Consider the following 26,255-nt stretch of genomic DNA (forward strand, 5'->3'; position numbering starts at 1 on the left):
GTTAAGCAGAGTTGATCATCGTTGATTTTTTCATTGTGATTAACATCTGTATATACAATTTATAGATTGAATGATGAATAATTTATCTATCCTAGAATGATCTTACGTATACTCGTAACATGAAATAAAAAATACATGTAAGTCCCACGGTACTGCCTGGGCATAAAATTCCTCTGATGCACGAGACGACTTATTGTTAGGCTATATAATCTTGATGCGGATTGGGAACTACACATACACTTTACACAATCGTAACGTGAAGTTGCACTAAACTTAAAGGATATTAAAGATAAAGTACATTTGCATATACTTTTTCATTTAATAATCATTGCCCTTGTTACGACATTGTCAGAAAATCTTTGCTTTACTCGTACAATTTAAATTTTTTATCGTGATTTTTTTTTAATTAAAAATGGTCTACACTACACAGTTTTGCTTTTGATAGATGCTTGATGGGAGGCAACATTTACTCACCAGGAGCCCGATTCTGTAATGGATGTGTTCTTAAACTGTTATGGATTTGATCGGATTCAGAAATGTCCCTTTTTATGGATATCAGTTTCAGGATAAGAAACCATAATCGGAATCGAGCTCATGGCTAATATTTTATGTTTTCACGGTACTTAGATACTCAAGTAAATAATGAGTTTAGATTATAACTTAACTTCTTTTTAACAGACTTCATAAAATGAGGATGTTATCAATTCGACCGTATTTTATTGTATGTAGGAAAATTATTTTTGGTTTGAATGTATATAGTCTTAGTTGGTCCGGTTTTTGTCAAAACCCAGTTCCGATGATGGCATCCATGAGGAATCCAGGGAACTCCCCAAATCTCAGAGGGATACATATAGCGATTTTAGTATTTTCATCCACAAACCGAGCATTTTCATCTTAAACAGTGCCATTTGATCTGATTATGGCCAGAACGGGACTCTTTAACAACGCATATTTCACTTTTGTCGATTTGTTCTCTTTGTTATGCAAGTAAGTTCTGAAGGAACATTTGTGTTAAGATCTAGTTCTGATGATGGGTTCCATGGTGACCGACTCCTCAAATCTCGATGGCTTCAGATTCAAACCTTCAAACATGAAACATAGCCGAAGCGCAAAAATGTTTAGTGACATGAGAATTTGGTCAGACAAGAATGAGTCTTGCAGAATGACGCATTACTCATAAGAAAAACTAAAATTGGACAAATAGAATTAATCTTTCAAAAAAAAAAAACGTCTTCAAAAAGGATAAAATAAAATATTATCCCGTTTTATTTGCGCCAGCAAACTGATACGTTTGAAGCCGGTGCCAAGCCTCCTTTGTTCTTGTCGAACTACACCTGGGTTGGCCTTCGGTTTAACGGCGCCTTGACGCTTTTAGGATTTGGCTTGGCACTGACTTCAAACGTATCAGTTTGCAAGCGCATATAAAACGGGATAATATTTTTTTTATCCTTTTTGATGTCGGTTTTTCCTCTTTTTTAAATTAAATCTTGAGGTAAGAATTGGCAATTCCTACCAAGTGTAGCCATCCCCTGCTTGATTTTGGGTCTATAGTATTGACTCACCGGATAAATACAAATTTCTTTGCCATAAAGTGTGAATTTGTTTTGATTGCATGCCAATAAAAGTTATTTAGCATTTAAAAAATATTTAATATTATGAATTTGATAGGGGATTCGGCTCCATCAATCACATTAAGTACCTATGCGTTTGCACATAATGCAGACGTATGCGCTCAGAATCTGTAACATAGGTATATACATAGAGATGATATTACCTTCTATATTTGGTTAATTTATTTTACAGTTAAATTTTTGTTAATGTTAGTACATTAGAACCTTATTAAATTATTTAATTGTTGGTGAATTGGTTTACCAACACACAAGAATCACAAGATGATGTTCTTATTTTGTGTACAGCCGACAAAGTTACAAAGCAGTAAGGTGCAAAAATGTAAACATATCTTGGACTTCGCCTGTACATATTTTGGGTAGGTATGTTTTTATAACTTTTAAGTGAAATGGTCTGCGTTCCTTTTTTTTTAAATGAAGTAAATTATATTTATCCAAAAAATGCATAATTTAATCCGAATTTTACTTATAAACAAACAATTCCTACTGTTGTGTACTGGTTGCTAGCGAGTCGAATTGAGTAAAATAATAAATAAAGGCAAGATATTTGTTATCTATTTGGTTATAAGTCAGTATGTATGCAGGTATTGTTTTGAAATAATCACTATAATAAGGTCCAATGTCATGTAAATTAAATTAGAACAGTCCTAGGTGCATTTTATTTGAATAATTATTGATGACATTCAACAAGATAAACCTAGGTATTTATTAGATATTTAAAAAGAAAGAAACATGTAATCTACCAAAATGTCAAATAAATAAAAGAAAACCTGCAAAATGTGAATGCAGCATAGAGATTGTCTTTGTTCGGTTATGTTTTGGAATAGCATCAACTCTCGATATTTCCTGCCTCTGCCTCTCTCTGGGGTCCAAGCGGTTCACTATAAATATTAGTGTCTCGGCCATTCCTGCCATTGCCTCACCGTCAGCCGAGCCAAGGGGTCACACCCCCCACCACTTATATTTGTGAAAGTATTGGAAGGTTAGATTTCAGTGAATTTGTGCTTTTTCATGGTTTTCAATTTTTGATAATTTTTATTTAAAAGTGTTGTTGTGATTTCAGTTCGACTGAAAATGAAGACCAGGACGTTGTTATTATGTATTGGTAAGTAATTTTATTATAAGTTAAATATTAGGGAAACCTTTAATTTTCAGTGCGGTATCCTTATAAAAAATATTTAAAGTTAATAATAGATACAAAATGTAAAGTTCATTTCAATGTCACTAATAAAAATTAGATTCATTATGGTTATTTGGTCGGAATTCATAATACGGTATTTACTTATAAAACAATTGATTTACTGAATAATAATAATTTGTCATTATTTGTACGTGAATAGTTAGTTTTATTTTTTACTCCACTAAAATAACAAATCATTTAAAATAATAATATCACCTACTAAGTGCCGTAGCAAAGCCAATGATTATATTATAAATAGAGTATAGGTAGGATGTATTTCAGTTCCGATGATATCTACGACTGTAAGCGGATGCGCTACGAATGCGCATGAGTGGATGTTACGTAACAAGTGCTACGCCGTAGTGCCTCGCATTAGATGCGCGCATCACACATGCCATGCATATAGTATTTTTCAAACTCGATGGGTACACTGACAAATATCATCTCAATACAATATTGCGAGATTTGGCTTTTGTAGGTTATAAATTATATAGAGATGACACTTGTCCCCATACCCATCGAGTTTGAAAAATACTATAATTTCCCAATGCTACATGTCATGAAGAGCTTTCAAATATTTTTAAATGTCATTTCATCTATGGTGATGTTAACTTTTCGTTAAGATAAAAATGCATTTAAGTGCATAAAATGCATCTTAGATGCTTTCTCGTGTGTTTATGAACTTAACAGTGCGCACAAAAATTAAACTAATTAAAACTACAGATTAACTGTTAATTTCTTGCACTTGTTGAATGCAATTTTAGATAAGTTTAGCAATTGCTAAACTTATCTAAAATGTGATGCAAAAAAGTATTTTGTAAAGTATTAATCTGCCACAGTTCTTTCTTTTTCTTCTATTTTTGTTTGATCCGTGAAATAAATATTAATAAGTAAATTGTTGATTTAATTCTCACAAATGAATTGCCATACCTAAGTCAAGGCATTTTGAAACGCGTATTGTATACACACACACTTCGGATATCTTATTTGTGATAACGGGTAAACCCCAACCTTCTTTCCTCGTAAAAGTGAACATGTACAATGTAACAGAATCGGAACTATCGTTAACACGCATTTCCTCGACAAATTACATAAACAAATTACAATAAAATTACTCGTAATTACACGCAATCGTGTTACGATCGTTTAGATAATGCTTTCTTTGATTTGGTTTGATGTGGCAAGTGTAGGTGATTAATATACTGCTTTTACATACGTTATATTATAAATTTAATTATTTAGACATGCGGTGTAGGTAGTGGGATTTAAATAACTATAATTGATTAGAAGATATAATACTTGTACCGTAATACAGTAAACATATTAAATACACATGATACAATGTATTATAATATTTATGATTACGACTATGGTGAATTGTGCTGAGCGTCAGTCGTGGAAAAATTTGCTAATACGGAATAGTAATTTAATAACCAGCTGTTATCGTACGAATAACATCTTATTTCATCCAAAATACACGAACCACAAAAAATAATATATTTACGCTGTAGGTACACCTTACAAGTACTTTTCATTAAATTATCGAATGTGTTTGAGACGTAGTAACTTTGGCTTCGTGTACGCCTTACAAATATCTGGACATCATTCCTCCGTGTACACTGTACCGGAAAGTCATATGCATTTTTTAAATTAAATTATGTATGTATATTTCGTTTCCGCTTTGAGGTACCTGTTTCTATAAAGTCTCATTCCCTCAGCTGCGGCGCTGGCGTCATCCGCACCGGTACCCGAGCCCGCGGCTCAGCCCCAGCACGTCGAGTACGACTACGAATATGAGTCGCCTGCCGCACCTGCGCAGCAGGCGCACACCGCTCAGGAACCCCAGGAGTCTGCCAGCCATTATGACGAGTACATTCAGGACGTGAAGGCTGCGGCCAGCGGCGGCGGTGGTGGTGCTAAGAAAGGTACACTAAGTCCCTCATTGTGCTGTGATACGCAAACTTGCGGTTCAGTAAGTGGAGTAAGTGCGTATACAAGGCGGCCGCAACACCCGCTCAGGCGCACATCGCTCAGGAACCGCAGGCCACTATGAAGCGTACATTCAGGACGTGAAAGCTGCGGCGGCGGAGGTGGCGGTGTTAAGAAAGGTATTAGTCCCTCATTCCAGTAGCTTTGATACCCGATCTTTTGGTCTATGAACAAAGTCTATAAAGCGGTTGCAGTGCCCGCGCAGGCGCAGGCACAGGAGTCGCATGAATCCGCCAGCCAGCGGTGGTGGTGGCTAAGAATATGATATGTCGGGTGTTCACAACCAACGAACCAACCAGAAATGTTAATGTTAACAGCGGATAGTTCATATCCGTAACTATTTCAGAATATTAAAATCAGAATCGGGCTCCAGGTCGTGAAGGCTGTGGCCGGAACGGTAGCGTAGGTTCTAAATAAAAAAGGTATTCTTCTTTTTTACTTTGTGTACGAAAAACAATTAAAACAAATTTTTCTTACTTTAGCTCGTGAAAACTCTTATTTTTTCTAAAATTGATGCATTTTATCCACAAGAGTGGCAAAATAGTTCATTTCTTTTCATTTTAAATTGTTTCCCTTTTTGGCCGGTAGTATTCACTTTTAAGTCATGATATTAGGAATGATAAATATTTCATAGGTATTTAGCGTTTATTTGGATTTGATTTGTAATGTTTTACAATTACCATTTTCCTCTAGTTGGTGTTGTGAAAAAGGTTGTGTTTCACTCAGTTGCAAAGTTTGTTTCAAACCTCAAGATTCAACTTTTAGAACCAATTGCTACGCTCGTGGTTCAATTTCGGTTACTCCATTATTAGTATTAGCAAGAATTTTACAACAACGTTGCCCGTTGTTAGTATAACAAATACCTAACTATTGAAATATTTTTGGCAACCTACCTTTCACAGTAGGTACAGAATATGCTGAACACTTAAACATATGTTACAATTTATTACCTGCCAGTTTACAGACAAGTTAATAGCAAATAAAAAAATTATACAAGCTGTGAAGTTAATGAATGGCCTATAACTAATAATACCATCACACAGTAAGTAGTTATTTATTTTTTACGAGTGAAGAGTCCAGGTGTTAAAAAAACTCAATGTATGTTTTATGCAAGCCGGAAAACTGAGAGTCGATCATTCACAACGACTCTGCATGTTTTGGTTATGTAACTGTAACATTAGACGCGTCAGTAATAACACCTTTTATTACCCCAAATTAAACTCCTTACCAGGCTACTTAACTTTTCATTGTTCCGTGGGTATCTCGATGGAATGAAGTTTAAGATCGTTACTGATCACATTGCTCTTAAATGGTTGATCACTCTTAAGTAGGTACCAGGAGCCGTAAAACATGGGAAGGGTAATGCTGAAAAGATTAGGAGGTCAATTGTTTCGTTAGGAGAGCAAAGGAGCTCCTGCACTTCTTTATAGATCGTGTCATTTACGACGACGCGTGCCTTGAACCGTATTTTCATGTTATTTATTAAAGCATATTAAAGCTTAGATTTGACAAATCAGTGCGCGACATCGCAGATATACCTACTATAGACTTTTAAAAAATTAAACAAATAATTTATCCTTCAGGTTACAGTCGAGGCAGCGGTCTCCGAACGATAGCCGTCGGCTCGGCCAACCAAGCCAAAACCGCACTGGGCAACCAAAACGCCGCTGGTCACCAGGCCGCTTACGTGGCCAAGAACACCCTGGCTCAGTCCGCTGCGCAAGCTAGCGCGACCGCTCAGGCTGCGCTTGCTGGCAAACAGGTCAGTTAGAATAACAATTTATATGGAATTGTGCTCTGGAGAAACAGATTCGGGCAAGCCACCCGGCAACCCGTAGCTGCACCTATAGGTATACAAGGGTACCTTCACGCCACAGGCGCGTTTGCCGTTAGAAGTTAGAATTGATGACAGTTGATGTGAGATCAATAAGAAGCTAGGAAACCAAAACATCGCTGATCATGATCACTAAGCAAGAATATCGACGCCATATTAACTATTCTACAAAACATCATTTATTGACAGGTCGCCTGTCAAAAATTCATACGTCCATATGAAATATGGACATGTGGATTTATTTTAAGCGTTACAGTTATCCGTTGACGTCATTGGTACGTATGACAAACAAATCGATTCGAGCTTAATCAAATAATCAGTTTACGAAAATCCTACAACAATTAACAATAAAATTTGCTAACATTATCAATCCTACCTAGGTGATCCTATCGGGCCTGGAGCAGCAAGTCCGTGACGCCAAGGTGGCCCTCCAGGGTGAAGAGATGCAGCTGCAGCAGGCGAAGCGAGCAGCGCAGGCCGCGGCCCAGGCGGCACAGCAGGCTATGCACCAAGTTAGTAAAAGATGCTCTGCTTAATTGCAATTAATATATTTATAAGTACACGACCCGATTTTTGTACCTACCTAATCCATTATATTAATAACAGTAGCTTTGTTTTTTAAGTATAAATTGCAAATAAAAAAAATATGACTTTTGGTCAAATTTGTCATAAAAATTGTGTGTGTGTGTGTTCACTGCACACGACACGATATTTCTTTTTACATCTTGGAAAAAGAAACATTATCACTTACTCAAGTAATTTTATATTATTTTATTTACAGATAACTTGTGCAAGTTTTGTTTAAAACTTTAATGTCTTTCAGTATTTCTAAACCAAGTCATAAAGTGGCAGCGTCGCAGCCAAAACGGCGTTTTTCACTGAGTTATTACAGAAACAAATTTTCACCAGAATTAAAATATTATCTCTAAAACAAGACCAATTCCAGGAAACTTTGTATGACATTTTAGTCCATAAATTCGGTCAAGAATACACCTTTAAACTCTATCGGCTTTTTCGAGTCAGCACGGTGTATGAAATCTTTGCATAATTAAAACAGAAAAGCTTTGGTTGCTATCGATATGACAATGAACTTTTTGCTACTTATGCAAATGCAACAAGACTACTACTTAAGAAATAGTGAAAAAAACATACTAAAAGGTGCTGGCTGAAACTCTTGGGCAAAAACTTAGTTGCGTAAAGTTAAAGTCAACTCAACGTCGAAACCACTTTACGTAAGGTTGTTCAAATTGCTACAACGACAATTTTATATTGAAAACTAAATGCTATTATCGTAAACGTAGTCGGTCAGCTAAAATATGGGGCCCTTTTTAGTGCTAAATACATCACAGCATGTTCATCTAAGAGCTACTAAATTCAAAACGACATTATAAGATTTAGGAAACGAGTAAGCACTTGATTAGATCTTCTTGCTGAATATGGATGAAAATGTGATAATCAAACCGTACATTTATTTTTATTTATTACTGATTTATTCAATACCTATATTAGTTTCTTAACCAGCATATGTGCTAGAGTTTGACATAATAATGTTTACAAAAAGTAAAAATATATTCCCCACAAATTAATACACCTACATACCTGATTTATATGTATAGATATTTTGTTATAAAATAAACATACAATAATTTTACGCCACAGCGCAGTGCAAATTTGCAAATAATTGTAAAATCCACTCTTGCGCAGCTCCGCTTTTGTCACGTGCGTCATGTCACAACAGCAGATCGATTATTGCTAAACCAAATTATATAGGTAATTAACTTCGATACTTCGATTTACTTTGGCTGTTTATTAAACGTCATTTACTATAGACATTAATAAAAAAAGGTTTTATTATGTTTGGACACAATGCATTCGATACAGATAAAGCATGTAGCGCATTCACAATATGTGCACTTAACTATTTCTTATTACGTTAAGTACATATTATATAAACTGTGGGTCATGTTTTAAAGTAGGTCAAGTTCAATAGCTTATTATCACACTATTATTAGACTATTACTTATTTCGTTAAAGAAATGACATTTATTTCGAAAGTTATTCCGACGCTGTTACGCTTTAACTCGCATGAATTGGTTTATTTATTGCCAGTTGCGGGACATGCATTGTGACCAATTAAATAAGACTGTCTTAAGATTCACTTATTTTTTGGTTACTTTTTTTATCTAAAACGATAATATTATTGCATCTCAAGTATTAATAAACACCTACCTATAAAATGAAATAGAAAAACATTACTTAGATTGCTTGAACGGTCCTGACATGATCTTATGATAATTTGTTTGTAAGGAAAGTAACCTCATGCATGTTAAAATACCACAAGAAACCTAATACATGAAAAGGTGTTACATCGACCACTTCCCTATTTTCTCTCTCGAATAACGAGAGTGTACTTACCTAAGTTATAGCTCCGGTGTCTAATCAATGATTAAACAGTTGACCGAAAATAAAATTTACCATTAATCGGATTATTCGATGTTGCCAGTTGATATCAATTAATTGCGAATGTAATTTCAGTTGCTCTTCAATACTAAAGAAACCTATATAATGTTCAATTTGTGAGCAGTTTCATTTCAGAAACGTTTTCGGGTGTTAAAAGCAACCGATGACTATAATGCAACTAAAGTTGCATATAACTATAACAGGTTTTCGAACTGGATGTTTATTCATAAACAACACTAACTTTTTTATCTCAATTTTCCAGGTGAACGTGATCCAGGCGGCATTGAACGCTGCGCAGGCGACATCGGAGAACGCCAACGAGGCGGCATCTCAAGCGGCCGGCGAGCTCGGTGCACAGACCGCCATGGTTGGCGCGGCGCGACAGAGGCTAGGCTCTCTCCAGGAGCAATTGCACGGAGTCAGGATCGACTTCGAGGCTACGCAGGCTGCGGCTAGGAAGGCGCAGGTATGTGTGAGCTTTTAAAAGGAAGCGCCAGGATCGACTCATTCCAGGAGCTTATTACATAGAGTCAGGATCGACTTTGAGCCAGGCTGATCTCGCATTAAAGGCGAAGGTATAGTACTCAGTAGTATAGTTTACTGAATCAATGAAGAGTTCAACCGTATGTGCCATATACCAACTGTGTGTACCTACTGTCACTACTGTGTGTGTGAGGATCGATGTCGAGCCCACGTCGGCTGCTCCTAAGGTAATCCTTCCATGAGTAGCTAATCTCTCGAATGGCAGTTGTCATTCCTAATTTCATTCATGTAAAAAGAGCTTTAACATTTTTTTAGAGGAAAATAGTTGCTGAAATATTCATAAAATAATTAAATTAATATAATGATACACTAATTAAAAACTAACTGGCAAATTTCCGAAACATCGACTGAAATTATCCAAGTTTAATTTGTTTAGATTGTTTTAATTCGTAGTAGGTACTAGAATAATTAAATGTACAAACCAAATAACTGTGTGCACTTTGGTACACAGGTATCGAAGGAACCACCCGTGCTTGTTATCGAGGACATAACGATTGATATCTCCTTTTGAGCCATCAACTACTTATACCACTTAAGTTTAATGAAGAACGAAGATGAAAAGTCTTATTGAAATAAAAACTTAGTCAAAATTATCTCTTTTTTTCTTACATTTCCTTACTTCGACTTCTATGGTTTCGTCTTTAAATTAAAGTAGGTATGCCCAGGCCGATATGTGGTATGATTGATTCGATAGAAAATCGAATCAAACTGCCCGCCCCACTAGGTGTATGTACATGTTACCATCAGCAAATTGTTGCTATTGATTATAAAGCGACAATAAGGTGAATAACAACGTTTTCAAGAAGCTCTCTTCATCCAGTTTTTGTTGATGATTGTGATCCTAGTAACAAAAAACCATGTATCCCCAGGCTGCTGCCCAACAAGCGCAAGCGAACGCAGCGGAGGCGGCGGCGAAGGCCGCGGCGGCCGGGCTGAGCGCGGGCGCGGGCCACAAGGACGCGTCGCACGAAGGTACGAGCTACGAGGAGTACTCCCTGCCCGCGCAGGAGGCGCCGCAGGAGTACTATATCAACGTCCCGTCGAACTACAAGCACTAGTAGCTAAGCTTTAGTCCAGTCTGGGCTTGGTATATTTGTTTCTTAATTTGGGTCATTGGAAGTCCCTAAAACAATCGCGTTATACTTTGAAATGCCACTATACATCAAATTCAATTATTTAATACCACCAAAAATTTCAATATTAATAATTAGGAAATGACGGCAAGTTTTAATGAAATAATAATGCTTATAAAAGTTGTGCAACGATTTTACGATTAGTCTTTGCATATTAGGTATAAGCAAGTCGGCAAAACTTAAAACGATCGTCTTTCAAATGTGGATAAAACCAAATGAAATAAAATAAAAAGAGATCCAGGCACATAATTACCGACTTCCAATGATACAAATTATTCAATAAAGTGAACCAAATCCCAGATAAATTTAACAAGGTTAAAATGAGAATAGGAAGCCATAATTTATTTAGACATAGTTATTATGTTTAACTGATTAAGTTAATCTGTCCTTAGCTTCAGTCATTTTGCTCTCAAGGAATCCTATTCTTATTTTAACTACATTAACAAAATGTAAATAATAGGTTTTTCTACCTAGTTGTTCAAGTTTGAATTTTTTACGAAACTTTTTTGTGATATACTTTTTACTTGATTTTTATAGCTTTTTTTATAAAATTTACTTATTTATTTACAGTAGACCAAAGTGAGGTTTTATATCATCAATTTTATCATGCAAATGACAATACATGTACAATATAACTATAACGTAAATAACATCTATACTGACGCAAGTGAACTTTGGGAAAAATAGTATGAGTACGATAAGATGTCACTGCCACAAATTTCTATAACAATAACACATTCATTTTGAGTTTGGCAGCAAAATCCAAGAGTTACATATAACAAAGTATTTCAAATTTGTACAAGGTTGACCGTCGTAAGAATAAGCCGACCAAATCCAGTAGCGAAGTAAATTTGACTTTTTATAATCCTTATACTATTTCGACCGTAAGAAACCGTAATTAAGTGCGATGTCCAATTGCTGAATGGTGGAAGCAAACAAATGTATAATTGTTAAATAAAATATTTTGTGATAACATGTTATTTTAATAACTTGACTGTTTCTGACTGTTACTGGACTGTTCTTGACTCTTACTCTGACTAGACGACATCTCACTTGATTCTTACTTCTAACTTAACGACTATTGACTGACTAATATTCTCTGTTGGTGCTATATTTTCACTCTCCAATATAACGTTATTTCATAGGTAACATACGGTTACGTATGGAATAACGGTCATCGAGATTGAAAAGTCAGCCCTGAATCGACTAAACACCTTGTGACTAACATACATCGTCGTTATTCCATGGCTATCGTTGACTGATAGTTATATAATATAAACAGCGTCACTCTTAGTGTCGTTCGTAATCTAGCCAAGATGCCAACAGTTTGCGCCGTAGCGAAGGAAACGGTAATCTCTCTCTATCACTCTTACATATTAGTGCGATAGAGAGACATTGGCGTATCGTTCGCTACGGAGCGGCATCTTGGCTAGGCACCCAGATCATTCGTAGACCTTATCTCATCGTAATAAAGTTTAGAAATGGTCGGTTCATTGTGCTAACGATGGTATGGAATAACGACTGATTTCGAGACTGAAATCTCAGCCCTAAGATGACTAAACACCTTGTGACTAACCTATGGAAAGTGGTAAGTGTTTTTAATTTCATATATAGCCAAGCATAACACTGCCCGCGAGTGTTAAGGCCTGTGGGGAAAAATATTTTTTCATTCATTAATAGGGAGTATTACTGCAATGTTCTGCCACCAGAGTGCAGCACTAGCACGTATCTTAAACCAGATAATAACTTATACCCTTATACATACTGGGCGGTTTGTTTACAAAGGGCCTACCGTTCAAATATGCAAGAGTGATAGAGAGGTTAGATAACGATATTTCGATTTCCTTGTTTCGCGGGAGACCCTCAGATTGTGATGGATTGTGGTAGTGGCGCCCCCTACGCATAGTTTCGCGTAATATCCCTACTTACATAAAATATTAAAAAAAAACTAATTTATACTTTAAACCAATCCGACTGGTCTTATTACTCCCGGATTGTAAGGGTGTAGTTACAGTGGATCTTTCATCTAATACAGCTGCCAAAGCAAAGTATGAGGTAGCCAGGCATATGGAGTGTGGAATGCCAGGCAACAGATTAGAATGGTGAACGATTAAAGCAGTGTTTCTAATTTTGCGCCATAAATTTTACCAAATTATAATTGTGGTATAAAAGGTTAGGTGAATAAATTGAATAATTATCCATTTAATAGGATAAATATATTTTATATTGTTTCCAAATACCAACCGTGGGTACCTTTTAAACAGCAAAGCAGTGCTGTAAAAATAAACCGTAATATCAAGGAATACACCATTTAAGAATAATTTCAAAGAAATTATTCAGGAAATCGCATAAGATAAACTCGGTAGTATGGCAAAAAAGCAACGGTTCTTTACAATCATTTGGGATCTTTTTGAAGAAATTTTATCCTGGTTTGACTGGTCTAATATAAGCAACTCAATTTATTTAAAGGCGGTTCAGAGTTACTTTCGACTTGTGTAATTGATTACTAACAAGACATGTCCAATTTCATTATACAATATCAGTTCAGTTCCAGGATTCATGATATTACCAGTATTACCTATGTAAATTATGTGGAACCTATAGGTATAGGTACTCTGTCCCACCACGCGTAACACCATAGATGGTAGGATCCTATAGATGTGTACGCGTGCGCCCGTGAGGGACAGAACATACACATTGCGACAAAATTAACAACACGTTTTAACATTCCTAACAAAATACCAAAAATAACCTACGTCATTTGGTGGGGTTATTTGTTGCCCATAAACCATACTTAATTTACGGTGGGAATAAAAAAAAAGTGAGACAAGGTCAAACAATAATAGCGCTTTCTCTGCTACTTTTACTGAAAGATACATATACTATTTCGTTCGGTCACTTCCACCCACCACTCATACCTATAACCGAGAAAATCGAAGTTTCTTTGACACTCTAATTACGTCTTAGTGAGTGTAAAAGAGTAAGATCACCGCAATTTGCGAATTTCGGTTTTCGCGGTACCTACCTATTATTATTTTTATCGTATTCTTCCACATAAAACGGAAAGAAAGTATCAAACGGTTATTACAATGTCACTTACGATTTTAATGCGACTAATGCGTGGTGGGACAAAGTAGGTATTGTGAACCATTGCTTGACAGTATAATATATTTTTCAGAAGTAGCAGAAGAACCAGCTAAAGACGAAGAAGAAGAAGAAGATGAAGAAGACTGCGAGGAATAAATGACGCAAAGGGCCGCCTATTATATATCTAATTTATATGCCATTACTTTGTTTTGTTATTTTAGTTTATAACATTGTTAAGTATTTTTAAGTTTTTATAATGCTATTTTTAGCAATTAAACTTTACTTAAAATATTGGTTTTTATTTCTAACAGTCTTTGTAAACCCCCCTCTGTTTTTCAAATCTAAATCTACTTCTACGCTGTTTCATATTAGCTTTTTTTTTATGAAAAATATTTTGATATTATATGAATTTTACTTGATAAATATTTTATTTTTGTTAAATTTGATTGAATAAGAAACTAAACCATATACTTTGAACAAAACTATAGTACTTACGATGTTCGTCAAATGGAATGTAAAAGTTGAAAAATATAGAAGAGCTGTCAGTGTCAAATAATTGTCATCGTCTCTCTGTCACTTCCAGGCTGACGCAACTAGGAACAAAATAAGTTTTGTATGGAACTTGTTTCGCAAATCTTTGCCAACGAAGAAAAATAAAACGTCAATGCTATTTATTCTGTCAAGTTTACATCAAGTCAACTGTCAGCCTAATTGTTTTGTTTGTTATGAAGGTTTCAATGTTTTGTTCGGGTATTTCGTGCAAATTCTTTATTATTTAGTGAAAATATCGAAAATAGTGAACCGTAATCAGAGTAAAGAACGAGTTTATTACAATGCCACCGAGAAAACGGTTTACTAAGTCTGAAATATGTGGCAAGCGAGCCACTCGAGAAAATCACGAAAAAAGGGATTTTATGGCGAAATTTCCCTTGGATAAAGACCGGTACGTATTGCTTTAGATACTTTTGACCTTATTTTGGTGCAGCAGGCTTTAAACACATCGAAAATTCGATATTTTATATTATTTTTAGTTGTGAACTAGGGTTGTACTAAAACTATCGATAATTGTATGTTTATTTGTATATCAGTGTAAGTAATTAAATAAAATATGTGAAATTTCCTGAGAACTTGCATGCAATATGACACAAAATTAATTCGTCGAAGATTTTCAGTGGAAAATTATCTATCATCTATGCATTAATGGTCATTATTTAACATTTTTGATTTGATTTATAGATGCATATTAGCGCTAAATAATCAGTTGATCATCTCATTAGCAAACACTTGGAATATAAACTGTACATAACCAAGGCTGTATGTTTTCAGATGCAGGCAGTGGGTTAAATTTGTTGGGAACGAAGACCTGATACATCTTCCCATAGAAAAGTTACATTTATTGAAACATGTATCTGCAGATCATTTTGAAAATAGTACTTTTAATAAAAAAAAATTAAGAAAAAAAATAGTGAAGGATTTTATAATTACAATCTGAGTGTAACGAGGTATTCTAAAATAGAATCCTAGCGTAGTGAGGGATTCAAGTGTTAACGCCTATGGGTGGTATTCCACCTATGCAATTTCTTTGTCCAATGTGTATTGCGTCTCACATTTTGATTAATGACAGAGTGAGACGCAATGACATTGGACCAAGAAATTGGATAGCTGGAATACCACTCTAAGGTGGAAATATTTTTGCTACCGCGTGATAAATTTACATACTGCTTTTCACATCACCTATAAGGAAATTATTATGGTACAAATAAATAAATAAATAAATTTAATTAATGGTAATTAAATTAAATAATGTAACCTAAGAAGTATGCAAAAAGAGGAAAAAAGTCATCCCTCCTAGTAGGGAAAAAAAGTGCTACTTTGATCCTTCCTAATGGTGAAGAACAACAAGGTGTTCTAAAAAAAATCGAGTCCACATTAAGCTCGACCACGTATTAGTCCACTCATAGAACTATCCACTATATAACATACAACTTAAATGTGGACTCGATCCTAACTTGATTTCGAGTACAAAATTTGTAGACAATAGTCTATATTTCAACCCTCCCCATTTTATCGATATCGATAAGAAACGCAAGCGTGTAGCGTACTACACTATTTAAATTGCTTATGTTGGTACTATGGTTCTTTGACAGTTCTTTGTCGTACATTTTGGTAATGATTTGCGAAACAAAGGGATTCCACTCGCTAGTAAGGAAGTCCCGTCTCTTAAAACGTAGTGATTATATGCTCTTTGGTCACTTCAAAACGCGAACTTATTCGCGTATCACATGATTGTAGTATTAATTTAAATAAACAATAATGTCTGTTGTTAAGAAAAAGAAGCATGTGTCCAAAAAGAACAAGAAAGCGTGGCGGAAGCACTGTGATATTACTGACGTCGAGGCCTTTCTGGAAGACCAACGACTGGAGGAGAGATTAGGGTGAGGTTATGTTTACGTGTTTACAGCATGCTGTTAAAATAAATATTGGTTAATACTACATTAGGACTCTCCCGAAAAGTATGCAACACCTATAAATATAAAATTTCGATGATTATGATTTCTGGGCAATCTTCAAATAGCTTACTGTCAATTACTACGATCATTTTTTTAAATAAAAATAACCATGATGGGCATACCAAAGCATTTCACTTAGGTAAACAACATTAAACCCGGTTATATTCTCCTGCCTTCCCAACTCAATGTTGGTATTTAACCCAGTAGGAATAATATATCCCTCCCAATCTTTGGTGAGGTTAAGAAGCTTCAAGCAGATTTTCGAGACTGATCCATGTAATTTCTTCGTTTGTGTACACAATCAACAGGCTAAATATATAAAAAAATAAGTTTTATTATTACCTTTCAGTATATTTGAAAATAAGCCTGATGCAGAGTTGTTTGTAGTGGACACTGCAGGAGATGAAGTAAAAGTAAAGGAAGAGAGGCCCCTCACAGCTAAAGCAAAGAAAAGAGCTAAGCTTGCAGAGACTCCAAAGTGTTATGAAGTCCTTTTACCCTCTTCAAAGGTAAATACCCTCATAAAATAACATTTAAAAATGGTATGTATATGGTAATGGTAGAGGTAGAGCCATTGTAGGTTGAAAACTGTTACGAAAAAAGCAAGCAAGTTTATAAGCATACATACATTACCAGCTAACCCAAGGTTGTCTGGAAGAAATTCTCTTGTAAGACCACTATAAGCCACTTGCTACTCATAATCTAAATGATACAGATATATACATCTGATAGTTTATTTTGGTGACAATAGAGTGTAAAAATGAAGTAATCAAAAATCTGTCATCAAATCACATGCTAACAAAGCTGCTGTAATCAGATGGTCACAGCAAGTACAGATGCCACCTATTCCTTAACATGTTCGGTGCTGGAAGCTCTGTTTCTAGTACAAAATGAACACACATACATGTTCTTGGTAGTGAATCTGTTAAGACTTAAAAGTGACCTCTAGGTATTTCAAAACAGTGTGAAGTCATCTTCATTATCATATTAGGAAAAAGATATAAATCCAAACTTTAATATATTTCAGGTTCAAGATCCCAATGCCAAGCGTAATCATGTTAATCCAACGGGTACAAAGCCAACAGCTCTTAGTAAACTCAAAGAGAAAAGGCTCATTGAGAAAGGGATTTACGAAAAGAAGGCAGAACTGGCAAAAAAGAATAGAAAGATGGCATTAAATCAGAAAAGAAAAATGAAAAGGACCCGGCAGAACTTTGGCTTGGATCTCTGGGGCCAGGACTGTGAGTGGATTGAATATGTATAAGGTCAGCCAGTGCAATTGCAACTATGGGACAGTTGCAACTATGGGGCAAATGCACTCTTAAGTAGTGAGTAATAATGAGAATTATAGTGACTGAAGAAAGTATCTGAAGAATACAAGAGGCTAGCTCATTACTTCTTTTATTTTTAGAGTAAATAGTTGCATTGCCCCATGGTTGCAATTGCCCTGGGTGATCTTAAGTAACTATTATTAATGGTATTATAAAAATCTTGTTTTAGTCTTCTAATAAAAGGATTGACCTTACATAACTAAAACTAGTAGATGGTTTTGTATGGTTGACCAATTAATATTATTGACATGTTAACATGGTAATAATTCGAATATCAAATATTATCCTTATTAAATACTTAAATTGAATTGTAATTAAATCATCATCATCATTATCATTCACTTGGGATAAGGATCCCATACATTTGGGGTTGGCACAGTATGTCTTTTTCTTCCATACTTCTCTCTTGCCCATAATCTCACCATTCTTTTGTGTTTGTTCCATGTTATCTCTCACACAATCCAGCCACCTTTTTGTTATAATTAAATTTTTTAATGACAGAAATATAATATTTATTAGTCACAAAACAGTCACAATTCTTAGCTTTGAATAGAATTATGACATTTTCAATTTAAAATTCTAACTCTCTTTTGCAGTACCAGAAGCTAAAGGCATTCCGTCAACTCTTGTGGATGACTTTGTGTCAACAGAGGCTCAGCTTCACAATGTCCTGCCGGACCGCAGGCTGCGACCTAAGCCTCCATTGGCTAAAACTGTTGTTACCAGGAAGGCTATTGAGCTACCTCATCCTGGAGTCAGTTATAATCCTTCATTCAAGGTATGGTTCAATTTTGTATCATTGTCATATGAAATAGCATTAGGTAGTGTAATATAGTAGGTAAAACAGTTGACAAATCTTAGAAACATTTTTTTATTTAATTTTACCCTAGATATCAGTTATCAGTTATTTGAAATACCAATATAAATTTTGATAAAATTAGTAAACTAATATTACTGATGTTCATATGAAAATCCGTAAATTGTGTAAAGGTTTGCATGTATATGAGGGTCTGACAGGTATTAATTTGGAGAACAGATAAGCGAATGCATTTAGACAGATGATTTACGGTTCCACGAACGTGTAGCTGGCTATGCGAAGGCTCGAGCTTTGCATCTTTTGAGTTGCGTGAAAAAATCGACACAGCTTCTAAAACCACTAATTTCCTAATCAGTATCTTGATGCCATAACTAAAAAAAAATCAAATCATCAATATTACAATTTCTTAAACTTAATTAATTTTATCTTCATTTTGTTTGTGTAGTTTTGGTTACTAGCCGGGTCCACACAGAGCGAGCATACGCGCGAGGTAATTTCCTCACGCACAAACCAGCCAGTGTAAACTTGGCCGAGGCGGCGCGCTTGGGCGAGGAAAACGCACGCGCCGCCTCGGCCGAGGCACGTCTACACTAACCGGTTTGTGCGAGAGGAAATTGCCTCGCACGTACGTGCTCGCTCGCTCGCTCTGTGTGGACCCGCCTACTAAATAGGGCTGAACTTTTAAATAAACATATATACATTCCTTAAATTTAGTTATAATCTTCAATATTTAATATTTTATTGACTAGGTAGCCGAGGGGCTTGTTCGTAGTGTTAAATTCTAATAAACTATTATAATTTGTATTTATACATTTTCATGTATATGTACATAGACACATTTATACTGGTTTACGACTCAAGTGATTAAATCTATTAGGATCGGCAAACACAATGCTTTGCCACTAAAAATAGAGCTAACTGTACATGAACATTTGCAGGAGCACCAAGAGTTGCTGCAGCAGGTGGTGCAGCATGAAGAGAAGATCATTAAGCGTGGGGAGCACTTGCAGCGTGTCACCACTGGCATGTTCAGCAAGGTCACTGTGCAGGAGAAGGAGGTAAACTTCTTGAATGACTGCTAGAAAATAGTACTATGTACAGAATGCTCTCTCTAACACATAAGTCACGTGACGTGTTCTTATGCTCGCTTATAATTCATGCCTTAACAACTGGACGGACTAAGCTTGCTTAATTCATCCTTAAAGAGCTTGGGGTCCGCTTTGGAACCCTAATTCCTTAAATTTAGGCTGGCTTTCACGAAAGAGCCTAGTTTCATCAACACCAAGTGCCTAGGCCTAAACAGGATTATTCCGATTTGGTAGTGGTTTTTCACCGAAGATCAATTGGTAACTAAATATCAAATAATATTGCGTACATAAGCTCAGAGTTAATACTCTCTGACCCTCCTAAGACCCTAGGTACAAATTATTGTACATATTCCAAAATCTATTTTGAATATTTATTATGTAACTAAGAGTTCCAAATTCAAAAAACAAGTTATTGGTTCTGGGTCTCAGGAGGTTACACCCTGATAGCTGTTTATTATGTATGAGCAGGGATCTAAACTTTCCGTACGTCTAGAACCAATGGCGCGAAGAGATGAACCTAAATGAGCAGCCCCACAACCCAGCAGACGACAGCGGCTCTGACTCCGAGTACCGCGCCGTCAACCCGCCCGTGCAGAACAAGAAGAAGGACCACAAGGCCAGGAGGAAGCAGAAAGAGAGGCTCCTCGAGAAGGAGCGCCTCAAGAGGGAGAAGATTGATAAGAAGAAGATCACTGACCTTTACAAGTGAGTGCAACGCAACCATTGATTTATATATCCATAGTAGTTATCCGCTCCTATTACTCTTTGATCTCTGTTCGGCCCAAGGGTTAACTGGTAGACAATGTTTTCTGGCATTAAGTTCGCGTTTGTATAACTTTTACTGTGCAATAAAGTTTAAATAAGTAAATAGTGGAAGCCACAATCCTATATTCAACTAAAACTGTCGTACTCAAATAATATACTTGCGATATACATATACCCATAGGGAATATTGTGCGAAATTCTGCGTAGGGGGCGCCACTGCCACAATCCATCACAATCTGAGGGTCTACCGCGACACAAGAAAATCGAAATTTCGTTATCTAACCTCTCTATCACTCTTGCATATTCGAGCGATGAAGAGGCAGATAACTAAATTGTAACAAAGAGCCGTGATGCGTCAATGTCATATTTTATTATCTGTGAAAACTTATCAAAAAACAGTATGTATAAGTTACTCTCTGTTTTACATATGTCACTAGATAAGTTTTGCAATAGACAAATATGAAACAAATAGTTGGCGTATCACATAAACTTTTTAAAACTACATTTCCTTGGACAATGATTAGAAAAAAACGTTTACTTTCTTTTTAAATTTACAAATTAAAAAATCTCAACTTTGTATAAAATTAAAATGTTGTATAAAATATGCGTAAATCGCCCTTAGCCCACGCCGACGTTTTGAAAGTTTAAATCTTAAAATAAAGTAGATGTTTTCCGCCCAAACATTGTCTATGGAAATATAGTTTTAATAAATATATGTGATAGGCCACCTCATTGTTTCATATTTGTCTATCGCAAAACTTATCTAGTGACCTACGTATGAAAGGTGCTAGTGCTGCTCTCTGACGGCAGAACATTGCAGTAATGATTACTTTCATACAAAAAATAATAATAAAAAATTCGATGTTTCACTATAATATATATTTTTTTATGGGACAAACCACTATACACTATTTCCATAATTATGTAAGCTGTTTGTAACGCCACTATCTCTGACTCCAAGCGTGTCTTGTTAGGCTTTTGCATCGCACGTCGCAAGTTTAATAAAAGTAAAAAGAAATGGGATACTATCCAAATACACATTTGGGTAAATATGGCGAAGTGTGAAACCGTAATTAAGGTTGTTCTGAGACTTTTACATGTTTTTTCGACAGATTACGCAAGCTTCAGTCCTCCATAAACACAAAAGAGCAGAAACAGGAGAAGTTGCGAGAACTGCGCTCTACGAAACGCGCGGAGAAAGCGGAAACGGCCCCGCCGGCATTGAATAAGAACAAGCCACCACAAAAGGAACCCGACTTCATTGACCCTGCTGACCTGAGCGGGAATCTCACCAGATTGGCTCCTAGCAGTAAGTACCAAGACTTTATAGACAAAGAGCAGTGGTAGGAAACAAAACGCTGAGGCTTCAGAAACGCTGAACTCAACCAGACTTCGTTGACTTTCCAACTATACTCTGTATCTTTAGGTATTTAAAAAAAAGGTAAACAAAATCTACCCTCAAATGGCTCCTTAAGCCAGTTGAGGGTAAATGAAAACATTACATGATCAAATAATGTAGGTTTAAAGTCAGGTCGTTCAGTGACAGATCCAGGCGGTTTTGTATTTGGTTGGTTAACCAATAAATATAATAACTACCGAATATGTACAAATTGTTTGTTTACTTTTATTTAAATACCTAAAGATCCAGAGTATAGGGAAGAAATCAAATTATTTTATGAAATAGTTTTTAATTTGTTTCTAAGTAGTCACACTACTATAATTATATAAATTAAAAACTGAAATACTATACAGGGTGTCCCAAAAAGGACACGCCATAGCGACACTGGAGGTAGACCAGCCTGAGAGGGTTCCAACCAACCTAACATGACCCTAGTAAAAGTTGCACCGTTTTCAAGTTATTTGCAATTTAACGTTTTTCGTGAATTTTGACCGTTTTCAGCATTGTTAGGCTCAGTGTGCACTTATAAAGCCCTTAAAATAAGTTTTTTTTTATGTGTACGGCACCATGAATAGTTAATTAGGATAATAAAAGAGATATTTCATCGATAACCTACGTGAAATGTAAAAAAACAAGGGCTTGATCTAAAGTTTTATTCGCAGCGAAACATCAATTTCAACTTTGACCACCTGCCGTGAAAAAAAACTACTTAAAAGGTAACAAAAAAATAACGCTATAATATTAAGCATTTTATGCAGATTCTAAAATGGTATAAAACATGCACATTTCTGCCATAAAATAATGAGTTATTATCATCTTTCGAATGCCTCATAAAGCTAAGTTGGCCTAGGGAATCTGCAATCCTTTTTGGATATGTTTCGAGCTGCCTCCAATTACGCGTACCTAATTCATCTTGGATTCTTATTGGCTTTGAGTGCAAGTTCTCAAATGGTTAAGAGAGTGAGACAACATGAAATGCACTCGCTCTATCTCGCTCTTTTTATCTCAACTTTGTCACACGGTCAACTGCTACCTGGGATTATCCTACGGATTATCTCTTTAAAAACAGAAGGAGGAGGGATAGCCACTAGTCATCCTTATCTCTAGTAAGTATTTAGGAATCCTAATCCTGATTAGTTCGTTACCGTGTGTTTCGTGCAATTGTTGTGTTATCTTTGCTGCTGTGTATTCGTGGTCCTAAACAAATCTACTTGGCTTTCATCTGGACTCTGATTTCTTTTTGACTTGGTATGTTTGTGGGACTGAAACGACAACTTGGCACCGCTCACGGACACTGATTATTGCTTTTTGGAACCTCTCCATCACAATGGCAGATCACAACTACACCGATCGTGAGTACAGTGACATGCACATGATCTATGGAGAAACTAGGCGTGTCTCTAACAGAGGAATTGTCTCATACAACGCCAGATCAGCTGCAAGATTGTACAATCAAAGGTATGCCAATCGGCATGCCACGAATCATGAAATCATTTTAAGAGTTGTGAATGCATATCGAAATGGCAGAAGGCCAGGACAGGCTTACGCTGAAGGAAGGCCCCGGACTATTGACGACGACGTGGTTTTAAATATGGTACAAAGAGAGCCAGAAATTTCTCTAAGAAATATTGAACGTCGTATCGGCGTAAATAAATCCTCAGCGCAGAGAATTTTAAAACGTCATAAATATCATGCGTATCATATTCAACGCCTGCAAACACTTCTTCCGACGGATTACGCACCCCGCGTTGAATTTTGCCGACAAATGCTTCAAAAACTGGAAGAAAATGAAAACTTTTTTAATGAAGTGATGTGGAGCGACGAATCCACGTGTAGAAGAGATGGGTATCTCAATCTCCACAATATTCATAGCTGGCAAATTGAAAACCCACACGAAGGGAGAGAAGACCGGTCCCAACATCAATTTAAAATTAATTTGTGGACGGGAATATTTAATGGCCAAATAATAGGACCGGTCGAGTTGCCAGCTATTTTAAATGGGAGAAATTACCTGCAGTTCTTGCAAAACGATCTGCCAGTTTTACTTGAAGACACACCGCTCGCACTGAAACAGAGGATGTGGTACCAGCAAGATGGCTGCCTAGCACATTTCGCTCGCGATGTTCGCGACCATCTCTCGCAGACATTCCCAAGAAGATGGATCGGCCGATTAGGACCAGTATTATGGCCACCGCGTTCGCCGGACCTAAATCCATTGGATTTTTTTTATTGGGGATGCTTAAAAGACAAGGTCTACTCCGAGCCAATAAGGTCCCAAGACGAACTACGGCGACGTGTATTTCAGGCAGCACGAGACATATCCGAAATTAACTTAAGGAAATTAACAAGAAATTTCAGAAGACGCTGCCAAGCGTGCATACGAGTCGGTGGAAAACAATTTGAGCACCTGTTGTAAAAAATAAATAAATCAATGAAACTTCAATCTGTATTACATTTTTTTCGAACCATTCTTACTTCATGATATCCTTACTTAGTAGCAATGATATCATAACAGCTTACGCATTCCGGAATGCTTATTAGATATGGATGACACAATTGTACAAACAAAAGCTTACACTTCTGTCTTCAAAGAGATAAGCCCTACGAAAATCCCAGGTAGCAGTTGACCGTGTGACAAAGTTGAGATAAAAAGAGCGAGATAGAGCGAGTGCATCTCATGTTGTCTCACTCTTTTAACCATTTGAGAACTTGCACTCAAAGCCCAAGTCCAAGATGAATTACGCGTCATTGGATTGCAGATTCCCTAGTCCAACTTAGCTTTATGAGGCATTCGAAAGATGATAATAACTCATTATTTTATAGCAGAAATGTGCATGTTTTATACCATTTTAGAATCTGCATAAAATGCTTAATATTATAGCGTTATTTTTTTGTTACCTTTTAAGTAGTTTTTTTTCACGGCAGGTGGTCAAAGTTGAAATTGATGTTTCGCTGCGAATAAAACTTTAGATCAAGCCCTTGTTTTTTTACATTTCACGTAGGTTATCGATGAAATATCTCTTTTATTATCCTAATTAACTATTCATGGTGCCGTACACATAAAAAAAACTTATTTTAAGGGCTTTATAAGTGCACACTGAGCCTAACAATGCTGAAAACGGTCAAAATTCACGAAAAACGTTAAATTGCCAATAACTTGAAAACGGTGCAACTTTTACTAGGGTCATGTTAGGTTGATTGGAACCCTCTCAGGCTGGTCTACCTCCAGTGTCGCTATGGCGTGTCCTTTTTGGGACACCCTGTAGATATCACACTAAAGAAAAAACCGCGTAAGCTTCAGCTTTCGATGCGGGTTTGATTCCCGCCTCGGCCACCGGTGGACTTGGTAAATTTTTCTTTAGTGTATGATATCTCTTTCAGTTTATAATTCGTTGACGTTGCTAACCTGAGCGGGAACCTCACGAGATTGGCCCCTAATAGCACCTAAGTACAAAGCATCTAAATCAGTGAGAAATAGACTACTTACTCAGATGAGCATTGAAGAGCATGAAGCGTGCCGAGTTTTTTTTTTAAATACTAACGGGTGCAAACAAGCCAACGGCCCGTCTGATGGTAAGCAGTCTCCGTCGCCCATGGACGCCTGCAACTCCAGAGTCGTTACATGCGCGTTGCCGACCCTAACACTCCGCACTCTAGTTGAGCTCTGGCAACCTTACTCACCATGAGGAACACAACACTACGAGTATGAGTAGGGTCTAGTGTTATTTGGCTGCTGTTTTCTGTAGGGTGGAGGTACTTCCCCAGTTGGGCTCTGAAATGACATCCGCTGTGCTGTGCCCTACCACACAACGCAAGATGACATTCACAGTGCCCATACCTCTCTTTTGGACGTAGTTTAAGGATATACCCGGGGCCGAAGAGTTAGCTGTACTAGCGTTGAACAGAAGTAAGCCATCACAAAAGCTACCTCAGGACTTCTTTACTCCGAAACCCATTACAATGGCCGCAAACTGTTAGGAGCAGCCTAGTAGCTACTACTAGGAACCACCGGTATAATTAATTTATTTCTTACGCATGCCTCTGCTGACTGACTTATGGCGTCATAATTGTGTCGACTAATTAGTTTATTTAACTGATTGATTTTAAGTCTTTCTAAGGCAAAGGGAATATATTTCCCACCTGATTTTGAACTTTATTTCAACAGTGATAGGGTTCAATTTTGCATACACCCTTATGCCTTATAAAGGGTTAAGCGAATTTGCACCTTAGTTCTAAAGTAACAATCTCTATTCCAGCGAACCTTCTCCGCGACCGTTTCGAATCCCTACAGCATCGTGGTGCGCTAGCCGCCACCAAACTGATGATGAAGAAGAAACGCAAGGTCAAGAGCTACTTCAAGCCTGGACACAAGGTCACCGACCAGGAGATACAGAAGTATATTAATAAGAAAAATATTAAGTAAGCGTTTGTAAAAGCGGGAAATGTAAATAAAAGATAAAAACAATACAATATTTTTTATTATGTTCTAAT

At 36.5% G+C, this 26,255-nt stretch overlaps 2 protein-coding genes across 3 annotated transcripts; both read left to right on the forward strand.

Annotated features, from left to right (window-relative positions):
* Positions 1–2,188: 2,188 nt before the first annotated feature.
* On the forward strand, positions 2,189–14,407 carry LOC133534413 (tol-Pal system protein TolA-like). Of its 2 annotated transcripts, XM_061873510.1 has the most exons (8): positions 2,189–2,610; positions 2,692–2,733; positions 4,527–4,733; positions 6,381–6,559; positions 7,012–7,143; positions 9,354–9,557; positions 10,504–10,606; positions 13,946–14,407. In XM_061873510.1, exons 2-8 carry the CDS (start codon positions 2,703–2,705, stop codon positions 14,008–14,010), a joined length of 921 nt encoding a protein of 306 aa, XP_061729494.1. In that variant the 5' UTR covers positions 2,189–2,610; positions 2,692–2,702; the 3' UTR covers positions 14,011–14,407. The 2 variants fall into 2 exon arrangements, with proteins under 2 accessions (XP_061729494.1, XP_061729493.1); XM_061873509.1 differs by lacking the exon at positions 13,946–14,407 and having other exon boundaries at positions 2,190–2,610; positions 10,504–11,740.
* Positions 14,408–16,093: 1,686 nt separating this feature from the next.
* LOC133534415 (ribosome biogenesis protein NOP53) lies at positions 16,094–26,234 on the forward strand. The gene is made up of 8 exons (XM_061873515.1): positions 16,094–16,289; positions 16,714–16,873; positions 17,392–17,605; positions 18,292–18,473; positions 19,451–19,570; positions 20,094–20,305; positions 21,478–21,674; positions 26,021–26,234. The coding sequence occupies exons 1-8, from the start codon at positions 16,168–16,170 to the stop codon at positions 26,185–26,187; spliced, it is 1,374 nt and encodes a 457-aa protein (XP_061729499.1). The 5' UTR covers positions 16,094–16,167; the 3' UTR covers positions 26,188–26,234.
* The last annotated feature ends 21 nt before the right edge of the window (positions 26,235–26,255 follow it).

This window comes from Cydia pomonella, chromosome 2 (assembly GCF_033807575.1).
Source record: "Cydia pomonella isolate Wapato2018A chromosome 2, ilCydPomo1, whole genome shotgun sequence".
Taxonomy (NCBI): Eukaryota; Metazoa; Arthropoda; class Insecta; order Lepidoptera; family Tortricidae; genus Cydia; species Cydia pomonella.